At 33.9% G+C, this 14,923-nt stretch overlaps 1 protein-coding gene across 2 annotated transcripts; it reads left to right on the plus strand.

Moving 5' to 3' along the window:
* The first annotated feature begins 454 nt into the window (after window positions 1-454).
* Window positions 455-12,638, plus strand: LOC144963022 (all-trans retinoic acid-induced differentiation factor-like). Of its 2 annotated transcripts, none has more exons than XM_078896591.1 (7): window positions 455-893; window positions 4,601-4,734; window positions 6,642-6,719; window positions 7,114-7,185; window positions 9,016-9,134; window positions 10,233-10,330; window positions 10,985-12,638. In XM_078896591.1, the coding sequence occupies exons 1-7, from the start codon at window positions 804-806 to the stop codon at window positions 11,099-11,101; spliced, it is 708 nt and encodes a 235-aa protein (XP_078752717.1). In that variant the 5' UTR covers window positions 455-803; the 3' UTR covers window positions 11,102-12,638. The 2 variants fall into 2 exon arrangements, with proteins under 2 accessions (XP_078752717.1, XP_078752716.1); XM_078896590.1 differs by lacking the exon at window positions 455-893 and adding an exon at window positions 2,827-2,952.
* The last annotated feature ends 2,285 nt before the right edge of the window (window positions 12,639-14,923 follow it).

Genomic DNA, 14,923 nt, shown 5'->3' on the forward strand with positions numbered 1-14,923 from the left:
GTAAGAGTGAAGAATTGCCAATTTGGCTTCTTAAAAGCCAAATTTCAAAAATCTGTCATTCTAAAGATGGATGGCCAACTTTTTCGTTCGCATTTTTCGCCATCGGTTTGGATTTTAAAAAGAAATTTTAACTGGCCCATTCTTAAAAATAATAATAGTTTGAAGTCAGTGAAGTCGGTAAGTCAAATTTCAGAATATTTTTAGTCCAGTAATTTGACGTCCAAACTAAACTGGCGATAAAATAAATACCTGGCCTAAATTCCGTTATCATTTTTTTAAAATCGGGGGTGGGGAGGGTAGCGACATTCCATGGTTAAAGTGAGAGTGGTAGGGGTGCAGGCATGACGTAACTATAGTACTCTAGTGGGTCATGCACCATTCGGGATTTGGCTTTTTATTTATTTATTTTTGGCTTTTTTACGAGCAAATTTGGCTTTTTACATTTTTTTCTTCTGGCAACCCCGTTAGAGTATTATTATGATGGCTGGTAAAGCAAGTTCAGTTTTTATTCGCTCTTTAGCCTGGTACATTAGAAGAATGTGATAAGAAGTGTGTTTGACTACTATATTCTAGATACACTGAACTGCCAACCCATTTATCTGTCGGTTAGCTTTCAACCATTGCTAAGGAGTAAGATAACACGTTGGAGTAGAAAAGACATCCTTCACTGCCACTCAGTCGACTGCTGTGTTATCGTTAGATTAGTGTGTTGCTAGTGTGAGGCTGTGAACTTTGCTGGTGGAAAGTCGTCTTGTGACACCATTTAATAATATTCATTCTGAGACTGTCTTTCTGTGACCGAAATGGCAAAGCTGAAGCCCCAAAAACTGTGTTTATCACTCTTCTTATGTATTGTTTTTAGTATTACTGGGAGATCAGCTGCTCAGAATCAGGTATCTATATCAATATCTTCAGAAATAGTAAACATTAATATAAATAGGTACTTTGGCAGACTTTGGTAAAAAATTCAAATTGGATTAAGCTCAATGGGAAACCTATATTATATCATTAAAAAAGTGCTTTTCAACGCGATTCTAATTATAAATTGTGAAAATCAAATAAGCAGAAGAAAATTTATCTTAGTTTAATGGCTGAAAAATGGTCTACTTCTTAGACTTCTACTATTTGCCTTTGTTATTTACTGACGGACTTTGTGACCTGAAACAGTAGCATTTCGGTAGTAACCACCATTTGGATTTTAAAACTGGCCTAAAATGGCCGCTAAGATTTGAGTAAGGATTTTGCTGGAACGAACTTCGTGGTTGCGATATACAACTTTGCCCTGAATTTAATGTTATTAAAAAGTTAAGATTAAGATGTTAGGAAGTGTCTAAGTCTAGGGAGACCAAGATTTTGGTCTCCCTCGCCATAATAATAATAATAATAATAATAATAATAATAATACACATTTATATAGCGCTCATTCTCGTGTAAAACACAAGCTCTGGGCACTTTACAATATAAATATCAATTTTAAGTGAAAAAATAATAACAACAATAATAATTCATAGCCAAATCAAGGATTCATATAGAGTCAAGAAAAACAAATACAGTAAAAATGTGTCTTGAGATTCTTTTTAAAAGTAGGTAAAGACTTGCACTCCCTCAGACCACGCGGTAGTTCATTCCAAATCTTGGGGCCGAAACAAGCAAACGATCTATCACCAAATTTTGTTCTTGATCTTTTTTCCGAAATTTTCGTTTGGTCATTACATGATCTTAAAGTGTAATTTTCAAATTTACACATGACCACGTGATCTGTGAGATATGCCGGTGCTATACCAGCCAAACACTTATAAACAAGACACGCTGCTTTGTAATATGTGCGCTTTTCAATGGGCAACCAGTGGAGAGAGGCCAACAAAGGGGTTGCATGATCAAATTTTTTTTGGCCAAAAACTAATCTTGCTGCACTGTTTTGCAGTAGTTGTAATTGTTTAATAGAAGCCTGAGGCAAGTTGACAAGCAGCGAGTTACAATAATCTAGTTTCGAAAAAATGAGGGAAACAACCAATGTTTTACATGTTCCAATTGCAATATACTGACGGATCGAACTGATTTTCTTCAATTGAAAGTATAAAGATTTACAGAGAGCAGAAATGTGAGCTGACATTCTCATTTCTGAATCAAAATAGACACCCAAATTTTTCACAGTCTTTGAAACTTTGATCTTTTCACCCCCAATCAACACCTCAAGACCATCATTCACCTTCAACTGTCCTCTATTTCCCACAATCATCACTTCTGTTTTTGACTCATTCATTTTCAACTTGTTTGCATCCATCCACTCTTTCACATCCGTCACACATTCTTCCACACGTTTCACAATATTTTCGAGATTTTTAGTTTTATCAGTAGCATAAAGTTGCGTATCATCTGCATAGAGATGATAGCGCAGCCCATGACCAGTTATGACATTAGATAATGGAGAAGTATACAAAACAAAAAGAATTGGACCCAAAACAGAGCCTTGAGGAACACCAAAAGACAATGTATGTTGACGAGAAAGTTTATCTAAAATCATAACCTGTTGCTTTCTGCCATCTAAATAAGATTCAAACCACTGCAAGACAGTCCCAGACAAGCCAAAGGTTATATTAAGTCGTTTAATGAGAATACCGTGATCAATAGTATCAAACGCCGCCGAAAGGTCTAATAATGTCAGAAGAGAAACAGAACCTTTATCTAAAACATCAAGCAAATCACTCGCAACACAGCACAGAGCAGTTTCTGTGCTGTGGTAAGAACGATAAGCTGACTGAAATTTTTCCCATAGATTGTTTTCATGGAGATGTTGTGAAAGACGTCTGAGTACAACTTTTTCAAGGATTTTAGAAAGAAATGGCAGATTTGAGACCATATTGGTTGATTTTGGCTTGGGAGACCAAGATTTTGGCCTCCCGAAGTAAAACTGTATTTTCGTTTATGGAACTGTTTATTTATGTTGAAGAGGCGAGTTTTTTCTTCTATTTATTTATTGCTTGCCTGTTTGTTTTTATTGCTGATCTTGCTTTTTTTTGGGGGGGGGGGGGAGGAGGTGGTGGTTCTTTTTAAGGTAATAATCGCGCCTCCCCCGCCCCACACCAAAAAATGTCAGAGAAGACATTGCAAGTTATCGGCCGGTCGCCCACACAAAATTTAATTCTCTCCTGTCATCGACTTCAGTCTCATCCATTACCTACCGTTCCCACATCACAGGCTCAGTTTGTTAGTGAATTGTTTCTATCAAGTTTAATTGAAAACAAAGTCGGGTTGTGGGTGTCATATGCAAAGCGATACCGACATTGAACAGAGTCAAAAAGTGTGTGTGTGTGCTGCTTGTAAAATCAAATTGAATCAACAAGTGGGTGTGTACTGCAAAGCAACACAACGGCACATGGTATCGTTGAGCGCATGGCGCATGTGTTATAAGGTTGGTTAGTGCAATAGCAAGGGTATATTAGGTACCAAAACGAAGTGTCAATTCAGTCTGAATAGTCTCCCGCGAAAAATGAGATGCACAATACGTGTCCACATCGCCGGAAGTTCTTATTAATCAACTACAAACCAGAACCACTTCAACAAACAACAACAGACAACAAACCAAACTCATGTAACACACAGTCCTGACGATGACTGATTAGGCCTGAAACATCGATGTAGACTGACTCAAACATTGTGGTAAATCTGTCATCTGCATTTTTTGCGGCCGCAAATTTTGGCAAATTTCCCAAAATTGGCAAATCGTGGCAAATTTTGGGAAAATTGGCAAATCGCGTGGCAAATTTTGGGGGAAAAAAGAAGCGAAAACAAAATAACGAAAAAAAAAGTAAAGTGCGAAACTTGAGAAATGTTGCAGCTTTTCCTTGGCCCAAACCAAGGGAAGCTACTCTCTACGGATAATGATCCTTTAAAATCTTTGTAGCAACGCTATTGTGTAAATTAATAAATGTAGCCTCCTTAAATGTAATAAATTGTCTTTTATATATTTTTTTTCTGTATCGCGTGTTATTTTTACTCAAACGCTTAGTTCTCCTCTGCAAAGTTTTGGGCAAATTTTGGTCTTTTTGGCAAATTTTGGGGGGTTTTTTGGCAAATTTTAGGTCCCAATTTGGCAAAAAATGCAGATGACAGGTAAATATTAAAAGAATAATTCGCTCCATTGCTACATGTCGAGCACTTTCCGTACCATATTTGTATTAAACACGATTCAATGTATATATATATATATATATGTATAATTGTTGGACCAAAATCAGCGTGTGAGTGTTCTATATAGAGGATTTCTTACATGATGAGGAGAATTATACTATTAAAATAATGCTTATGGTGACATAATTAACGTTTGCTAAAAATGGCAACGTTTGCTAAAAATGGCAACAAATGTTTCAGCTGTCACTCAGAATGATAAAACCAATTTGGAATCAATCACTCTTTACATTTTTTTTACAGGAGGAAATCAGCGGCAGTTTTCTAAAGTTATTGAAGTTATTTTGATCTGAATCCAGAAGACTTTATTGCATTGCATGATTAAAACCCCTTCTGTTGATTATTTTATGTTCTAAGACTGCTATAACAAGACTTTATATATGGTAAATCATTCTTAATGTTTTATTTTCAGTTCCCATCAATATGTGAAAGTACTTGCAAGAAAAATATAAATTCCACAGAAACAGAAAAATACTGTTCTCAATATCCAGGTCTTGAAATAAAACAGAGATGCTGCATGAATTCATCCACATCTGAAATTCTTGGGTATGTACCTACTGTGACTTTGGCTTGAGACAATGTCTATTACTATAAGTATTGTGCATATATAACGTTTTTGAATGTCTTATCAACAAGTAGATTTAAATGATAAGTAACACAGGGGGCATCCAACCTTCCAAAACTGGTGCTATAGCGAGTGTGGCTCACTTTTTTTTTTACTCACAGGGCAACAAATTAGCTGTGTCAAATAATGTTTATGGGTAAAAATTTTAAGTTCAGGCAAAAGACTCTAAATAATAACTGTGCTCATGGAATTACTGATTTTATCATAGACCCTGCATCAATAAACAGAGCAAATACAAAAGATATACCTATCTAAAACCACTGATATATATTTGTGATAAAAACAGGTATGAGAGAGATGGGGGCAAATAAGTGCTATGTTGATTGACATATTAATCATCCTCACTATCTCCCTATTCTCTGCCTAATTCTTCTTTCTTTCCAAAAATTACCATCACTGACCATGGTTAATTCACTGTTCACCTTCACTTTTTTAAATTTTCTTTCTAACTAATTCTTTCCTTTTAAAAGAAATAATAGATTACTCCAGAGAGCTCAAATTTCTCGCATTACAAATTTTTTTTCATAGTGTTGCCGTATTAACACTCCTTCCTCAGAACATGTCCATTATTAGGACTTCTTAAAAGATCATTTTGGTAATTTCGTGAAGAATAAAGATTTAGCTACAAATAGTAAAGTTAAACCCGTTTTACTGTTTGACTGGGCAAAAATATTTTGTTTAAATAGGCAGATGGAAAGATAGCTAGATTGGATAGATTATTTGACCTTAGCTATAGATATTAGGACAGAGGGACAGATAAATGTTCATTGGAAAAAGAGAGACCAAAGAAATCTTATTTTTGCCGTGCATTTCGGAATACACCAAATTTTGCATTTGCAATACTGCTGCAAGAATACGAAAAAAACAACAGTGACAGAATTTAATATCTTGGCTTAATATTTTCTTTAAAACCTGTCAAGTACAAATATGTTTAGCAAATCTATTTCTTACATTTATACATAATTCTTTTTTAAACCAGCTTTTCTCTGCTCCTATTTTCCTTACCACTCTTAACAAAAAAAGTGATATCTTGGAAATATATAAAAATTAAAATAAAAGATATTATTTTCAGAAAGTATTATAGTATGAAGCACCGTGATGTACTATTTACACAAAACCAAATTACAGACTATTAAGAGGATACGACAACAAATTATCAGTTCAACAATCAAGAACTGTACCCGCCTAAACTCATTCTTTCCCGCAGCCTTTTGTTTATGGAATTAACTCCCTCAGGATTAAATAGAAATTTACAACATTACAGAATTTACAAGAGTATATTGGAGGCATGGAAAGAATACCAATTAATGAAATGATCACATATAATTTGAAATGTGTGTGTTTGTCTTAAAATTCATAAATGTAAACTGTAGTCTGGATCCTCTATTCATTAAGAAGCTACTACAATGACCACGAAGAAGAGTATTTTATATCGGAGAAAATACTTTCTGCATTTTTAAATAAAACAACAAGAAGTAATCTTTCATTTAGTTTCCATATGCTTGGTTCTCCCAGATTATTGATATCTGGTATGTACAATGATGGCCATTAAATGAACATAATTTAATGAACTAAGCAGATTGCACTGGTTCACTATACTCTATGGGTATAATGGTCACGATTCTTATCTGAATTGGATGAATCCCAATATTTATCCGGTGTTCAGGTTTTGGGATTGGAGAAATTAAAAAACAAAACGAAAATGAGCAGTCTGTCTGAGAAAGACTGTTTTAAAGTCGATGAAAGAAAGATCCTCAGATAATTACTCTTGTATTGTAGACATTATTTTCATCTTTGATTCAAATATTCTAATTTTTTTCCTCAACAGAATTGATCTGCAACAGTGTGATCTAACAAGAGAAAAATTTATCAGTGGAATTGCAAATCTTTCACATCTTGTTATCATGTGAGTATTTTTCAATACAATTGACACTACATGAATTAACGCTGATTAGGCTGATTTTTAAGCTCAACCCCCATTCCAAAGATATAGAAATCAGTGAAAATAAGTAAAGATCGAGCCAAAAAAATTCACCTTTCACTTTTTTATTTTCTTTGCCCAACTAACCCTATCCTTTTTTTTTTTTAATTTGAAGTTGTAAAAAATAGATCACTCCAGAGAATATATATATATATATATATATATATATATATATATATATTATATATATATATATATATATATATATATATATATATATATATATATATATATATATATATATATATATATATATATTATTATTATTATATATATGCGGTTTTTGTTATTTGTCTTTTCCATTATTCCTTTGAAACAGATCACTTGAAGGCAACAAAATTGGAAATGTAATGGGAACTGATTTTGGTAAAAATATACAGATACAATACCTGTAAGTAAACGAACATGAAAAATCACAGGAGGGATAGGAGATTTTACAGCAAATATTAATATTTTAATGCAAGGTCTCTAGGAAGAGGCTAATTTTCAATTGAATGACGCATCAATCTATTTAGAAAATAAATCTATGGATCTGACAGCACACAGAATCCACAAAGTGCTCTACTCATGTACTATTATTACTCAAAAGCCTGCCTGAAAAGGAATGTTTTCAAAAGGAAAAGAGAATAGTCCTTCAGAGCCATTGCACTCAAAAAGTCGGAGTTCATCCAAGTTTCCAAAAATGGTCAATAGCAATTGCTTGCTACCATTTTGATAGGACACTATCTATCGCAAAGTACCCAGCTACACAGTCAATGCAGTCTTTGATTTCTTTGTCTAATTTGTTCCATATGTTTGGGGCCAAAAGATTTTTCAGCAAGAAATATTTAACTTATTGGAATATTAATTAGTCATTCATTTTGGATCGGACTGGTTTAGCAGGTGTAAATAATTCAAGAAGCCCTGAGAGAAATGATGGCACTTTATCATTTAGGCATTTGAAAACCATTGTGGCAATTTTGAGTTACACTCTTTTATTTGACAATAAGCCAATGGAGAGACTTAAGGATGGGCATGCTTTGCTCTGTAGGCTTTAGAGAGCCACTTATCTAGCCGCTATATAATTATAAGTAAAGATAGGCTCATCTTAAAAACACTCCAAATAATGTTTCTACTGATGAAGCAATTAAAGGCAGTGGCTTTCTCAACAAGAAACTGATTATCACAATTAAGCTGGCCAACCTCAACGTTCAACATTCCAGAATTGCGAAACACAAACACCTCAGAAAAAGAATTATATCAAAGTTAAATCTCAATCATTTAACGATGGAAAATGATAAAGTAGAATATATGAATTCAAGACATTTCATGGTGATGTGAATTATATGATTGAGAAAGTGATGCAAAATCCAAAGTTAAGAAAGTAATGGCGGAATTGAAATGATTAATGAACAGCATAAATCCAAGAGTAAAAAATGGCAGAAAATTAATTTGCACTGGTAATTTATAATTTACCACTATTTTTCCTTCTAATTAGTGCTTAAATTACAAGTGAAGAAATACAGTCAACCAGTTAATTTACAATGTGAAGCAATAGAGAAGTAATGGATAAACAGCCATATAAGTTTTGATTTAGGCCTTCCTCTGACACATAATTGCGGAGGTCTGTGTTTTACTTTTCCGCTATTGTAAAGTAGCCAAAATTTGCTTAGATGAAACAGTGAAATTTGTCATTCAGGCAGTCAGTAAGATTGCCTACCTCTGTGAATATGGCAGATTTGGAAGACAAATAGGTGATTTCATGAAGCTGTGTGAAAATAAACAAGGATTTAATTAAATACCAAATGTTTTAAAAAGCATCACTTGATTTTATTCACAAAAGTTTCTATCTACAATATAAACGACCTGTGTGCTATATGTATCATTGTGGAACATGCACGATTATTGTTCTAAGTCAGCTATGTAATATTCATCCGATTATGTTAATCGTTTCTTTTTTCTTTCTTTATTATTATTTTTTTTCAATTTGATGAATTGGTTGATTTTAGCCAATGGACTGAGAATTTACAGGTCCAAATTAATATTGCCTTTGTTGACTGACAAAGGATTTCAGCACGAAACATTCAATGATGATATTGCTTGTACTTTTTGATGCTGTTATTTTCAGTTTTGCTCAAGACTTCCAAAGCAGACATTGCCATATATTGTTATTATATTATATATATAATATCAGTAATTAGTGAAAATGAAGGAATCAGATTCATACCTGATTGTTTTACAGCTCCCTACCTCCAAGTTTAGATTGCCCAGGGGGTAATTATTCATGGGGTCATGAGGATTATTCTTCAACCAAGACAGTGTGTAAGGATGAACTTAATCCATGCTTTTCACCACGAAATTGTAAGTTTAGTGCATTGTTTTTGTAAATTTCATAGTTTCTCATCTTCTCCTTCTTACTCTAATTCAAGTAAAGATTTACATTTTTATATATTTGATATGACATCTATTAGCTTGATACAAGTTGCAAAGCAACAACATTTCGAATGGCAAGATTTATATATATATATATATATATATATATATATATATATATATATATATATATATATATATATATATATATATATATATATATATATATATATATATATATATATATATAAATCTTGCCATTCGAAATGTTGTTGCTTTGCAATTCTTCTCAAGTTAGCCATAGTATTTGTATATATGCATTAACACTATTTTGAATTATCTATCAAGTTAACAATTTTTGCTCATTTGGTTACACTCTGGTGAAGTTGATTTTTGGTAAGTCTATTTTATTTTCTGTTCCCCTAGGCATTGTCTTATCCGGAGTCTACTTTATATATATAAAGTAGACTCCGGATAAGACAATGCCTAGGGGAACAGAAAATAAAATCGACTTACCAAAAATCAACTTCACCAGAGTGTAACCAAATGAGCAAAAATTGTTAACTTGATAGATAATTCAAAATAGTGTTAATGCATATATACAAATACTATGGCTAACTTGAGAAGAATTGCAAAGCAACAACATTTCGAATGGCAAGATTTATATATATATAAAGTAGACTCCGGATAAGACAATGCCTAGGGGAACAGAAAATAAAATCGACTTACCAAAAATCAACTTCACCAGAGTGTAACCAAATGAGCAAAAATTGTTAACTTGATAGATAATTCAAAATAGTGTTAATGCATATATACAAATACTATGGCTAACTTGAGAAGAATTGCTCCTTATTTACCGTTCACATAACTAATTTTTCTATTTTCAAAAGAGTGATTTGCATGCTCTTGGAAATTCAGCGGTTTTGGGGGGTTCGATTTTTAAAAAAAAGTTTTTCTATATTTGAGTGAATTAAATAGCAAGAGCTCAGTTAATTACCTGACAGGAAAGGAAAAAGTACACAAGTGAAAAAAAAATCACATTAGACCCTATGTCTTATTTTATTTTTCTTTCTGCACTCATCCCAGATACATGTCCTGATTATTCATACTGTGTGCATGTTGGAGTAAACATGACCAATTGTTTGTGTGAAAAGGGCTATCATGGATATAAATGTTTAAAAGAGGTATGGGCAATCACTTCCGTCTATTTATGTTCTGTTGACATTTAATTTAACATTTTTTTCTTTAATAAGTATTGTTGCTCAGACATTACTTCACCAGCCCCTTTCTTCTACATGGAAGAGTAGCTGAATTTCGTGTCTGTTGGTTTTTCGAAAGAACTGAAAAGATCTCATCCACTTGTTAAGTCTTGAAGTCTAAATTCACTGCAGTCTATATATATCACCGTATACTCCAGCCCTCCCCACACGGTATATAGTTTGTAAATAAAGATCCAATATTTTGATGAGGGATTCACCATTTTTGGTTTTTAAAGATATTACAAATGAGTTGATTAAAGTCATGATCAATTAGTAAAGATGTCTGTCAAAGGCCTGTGAAAATGTAAGTTTATCGACCAATGATATATCACACCAGGGTCTAATTTACGAAAGGCAATGAAAAAGCAAATTTATTAACTTATCACGAAAGTGACATTCCCCAGGGAGATCACATTTCTCCGTCACTGCACAGGAGGAGTCTGGTTACATGCAAACAAAAAGTCTTTCTTTTATTTAATGATTCTCTTCTGTTTCTCATTTTACTTTTTTTTACTTCACAAAATTTTTGGTTTCTCTTTCCAGATTTTCAATTTAGCATCTTAATTTTTTCATCTACAGGGCAAGTTCCCATTCTTTGAATTTGGCCTTGGAATCGGCATTCCAACAGTAATTCTATGCATCTTTTTGTGGTTTACCCAAAGGCGGTATGTCAAAACTAGACCCAAGAGCACGTGAATGAAAGCATGAGTGGATTTTGTACATTTTGTTAAGCTTTACTTGTCTATTTTCCATTTTTATTGTAATTGTTTTTCAAATATACATTTACAATACATCATCCATTCCACAAACACTATTTTACCTGGGGAAATATTGAAATAATGATTTTTGTGTTCTTGTGAGCAGAAATGTAATCCTGTGCCTTTCATGAGTTGATTATACAAGGAAAAATAATGTTTAAAGGACCCTCCCTCTATTCTAATCAGAAAACACAATGATTGATTTATCTTTTATTTTTTCAATTTAAAAATGTTAAAAATAAATCTGTGACTTTGATGAAGTCTTAGCATTTCTTGTTAAGATATTTCATTATAAATAAAATTCAAAAAAAGATAACTGGAATGTTTCATGTTGTCTAAATCAGCAATTTGTGGCTTAAGCATTTGACAAGATATAAACGAAAATGTCTGAAGTCACCCAGGAGCAATTCCTTACTCAGGCACCGTAACTTGCCTCCCTCCCCCCGCCCACATTTCCTAATTAACAGGTGATTCATCAATGTGTGGATGCTTTAACTGTCATGATGTCAAATAAAAAATTATTCAATTATTTTGTCGCTTCTTATTGATAAATGTTTGTGATGTTTAGTAGTCAACTGGTCTGAATTAAGATCTTTATTTATCCATTTCTGAAAATTTACATTGGGTATCATAGACTATCTAATGAATTTCTGAAATTAATTAAGCAAATAATAAATGATAAAAAGGAATTACAATGACATCGAAGTAAACCAACAAAAAGCTCAGCAAAACTAAACACATAAAAGAATCCCTTATACTTCCCAAATTCTCTCTCTTTATTTCTCTCACTCACTCCTTCACACACACATAAACAAATGTTCTTGTCTTTTATCACCCTAATCTCGTACCTTTTTATTCTCTATAATATAATTGCATACAATGTGTTCACACCCACAGTTCACCCATCCACTTTCCTCAATTCCATCATAATGCCGCTTCGAGGTAGTGGTTACAAAGGAATTTTTTTAACGTTCTGTTCTGAATTTTAAACTTATCACCCTGCCTGATATACCAGACGTTTTATATTTTAAAACTAGAAGATGTTGCTTATCTTTCAAGATGTTCAAAACTTTTTTTTTAGAAAAATTCTCCATTGAAGTTATCTACTGGGCAGATTTTACAGTTTTGGCTAAGCATATTTCTAATGCTCAAAAAATAATTAAAAACAACCAGAACTGTTCTCAGAAACTTCTTTCACGTTGAAGAAACAGAACAAGTTTGAATGCTTGAAATTCCATGATAGATATATTATATTCATCGAGTTTTTCATTTAAAAATATTTCTTTTGCTTTAAGATTGAGTGTATGCGTGTGTGTTGGAGGAGGGGTGTGGTTGGTATTATGTAAATTCTAGAAACATTGTGGTAAGTCGATCAATCATTTGTGATGTAAATATAATACATATTTATTCAGAATGTTCTTGTTGGGTGAATGCGTAAATTTGTAGAATTCCAATAAATATTGAATACATCCTTAGCACAACTTTTTCTTGTTATTTAAAAATTTACCGTATATCTTCAATGTGTTGATAAAGAGACATTTAAAACTTCTTGGTTGGCCAGTTCATGAGTTTCAGAAGCTGCAAGTTTCCAAGCTAATTGAAACTCAAAGGACAGTTCAGCCCACTAATAATGACATACAGTGCAAACTCTCTATAATAGCAAATGTCGACATAGAGAGTTGTCGTTAGAGCTGAACAACCAAAAATGGTGGGGGGGAGGGGGAGGGTTAAAGTACTTCGACTATTCATGTCTTTCCCCAGCTGTTTATGTGGCAATTTCAACCAAAGTAGGTTATCTTGAAAAGACAGAGCCAGCCATTGTTTGCTTAAACACTCCACAGTTATCTTTGCTTGGTCTAAATGATATGCCACGACATTAGTGTGTTGATCGCTCGACTCTGCTTAAATTACATCAACATAAAAATTCGCCACTGTTTATTTTTTTCAAACCCATGCCTGGGTGGGGATCCTGACCTCCCATAGCGGGCAGGGAGGTACATACTGTGTCTTCTATCCCTTTATATCTGTTTTTCAACATACTGTCTGTCTTTGTCTTGGAATGAGATTACTTGGTTTTTTTCCGGGTCCTGGCTGGGAGGGAAACAGTCAAATGTATAGTCATTGTTTTGGGAGATGATATTTTTTTCCCTTGTAAATCATCTCTGTTATGTATTATTATATTTATTTTTAATGTATAATATAAGCATTTGAGTGTATTCCTCTTTGTTGGATTATGTGCTTGTGTCTGGATGAGACTTGTAGGTGATCTCAAACTAAGTACATTGGTGGTATGCTCTTGGAATCTACATCTGATCCCTATTTGTTCCCAGTTCCCCTTTGTCTTACTTTCTCTTACCATTACCATCCCATTTTCTTCCTTTATACTGGCGCTGATATAACCTGATGCAAGCGCCGTAAAACCCTTAAAAACAAAAACAAAACATCAAACCCATGCCATTCACTTTTCTCTCATGTCTTGATGATTGTACTCAAATTCAGGGCTGCCAGATGGCCTTAGTTCCCCATGTCCAATTTCGATTTCAAAAATGGCCAAATAGAGCCACACATGGCCAAACACTATTACCATTCTGAGTCCCTTGAAAAACTTGTTGGTTTGCATATACACAACATTGACTAGATGAGGCAAAAAATTGTTCTTGAAAAAAAAATAATAAAAATTAAAATGTATAATAGAAACAATTCTGTGTGTGGCATGGCCACCCTGATCAAGTATGGGAAATCCCTGATACCAAGCAAGCTTAGGTGGCACTGCCAGTTGCACAAGCATTCCCAGCTTGCGAGGTAAAGGTATTGTAGTCAGCAAATTTCTTTTCAACTTGGTTAGGGTGGGAGCGGACACCATGATTTGCTTTTGTATTATTGTGTGTGATTAGCAATCAGAGATATCAGTTTGATAGTGCAGAATCTATATATGACTTAGACATGTTCCATTGATGTGAAGGGTTCACTACTAGTCGGTCACATGGCACTTTCTCGGACACGGCGATCAAGTTACTGAACATTTGTGCATTGTGAAGCACCAGGTAAGTAGGTTTTTGTCTCACATACTTACGGAAAATGTTCATTGGCATATTGGGGACTTGATATCATTATCATCGGTCGCCTGATAGTGTTCACTGGCTATGATTACTCCTGTAATTTAAAGGATTTCATTGGTTGAAAAGCAAGCATATACATTAGACTAGAAATTTTGCATTGACTGTCGAGTTGAAATTGGCTATTATTGCCATATCAATGTTGCTATATGGGGCAGTCAAAGAAAAACCAAGATTATTATTGTCCAATAACATCCTATGAATCATCATTGATCAGATTCGTAATGTCAGCGGTCAAGCCTAGTCTCGGCCCATGCCATCATCATATCTTGGTAATGGGAATTCCCGGTATCAATATTCTTGGCTTTCAACAAATATCATAATGAGAAATGCTCCCCAAATCACCCACTACGTGCGAGACTGTCTTTGCAAGCTGCCCGGCCAATCCTGGTCTGGAACTGAGACTTAGCATCAGTAAAAGAGACAGACAAACAATAGTACACCATAAAGAGCCTAAGTGTTTCAATAGCTGCTTTTGCTTCAATGCTGGAAACCAATGGAGTCGACAGTGTCATCAGTCATCCTCATCAGACTGAAGTGAGGTCATCTCTTACTATTAATAAGAGCCGATTGCATCAATTGGAAAGCTTTTTTTCATTGGGTGCCTACATTTCAAATGTGTTGACACTGCCATAACAGAAACC

Source organism: Berghia stephanieae, chromosome 1 (genome assembly GCF_034508935.2).
Source record: "Berghia stephanieae isolate SIO BIC M18660-M18661 chromosome 1, UCSD_Bste_1.3, whole genome shotgun sequence".
Lineage (NCBI taxonomy): Eukaryota > Metazoa > Mollusca > Gastropoda > Nudibranchia > Aeolidiidae > Berghia > Berghia stephanieae.

What these genes read in the sequence shown, in the direction of transcription:
- LOC144963022 (XM_078896590.1), top strand. Translation starts at nt 2,842, where the DNA reads ATGGCAGATTTGAGACCATATTGGTTGATTTTGGCTTGGGAGACCAAG. An exon ending in TGTTTATTTATGTTGAAGAG is followed by an intron (nt 2,953 to 4,600) that starts GCGAGTTTTTTC and finishes TTTTATTTTCAG; the next exon opens with TTCCCATCAATATGTGAAAG. An exon ending in CTTTCACATCTTGTTATCAT is followed by an intron (nt 6,720 to 7,113) that starts GTGAGTATTTTT and finishes CCTTTGAAACAG; the next exon opens with ATCACTTGAAGGCAACAAAA.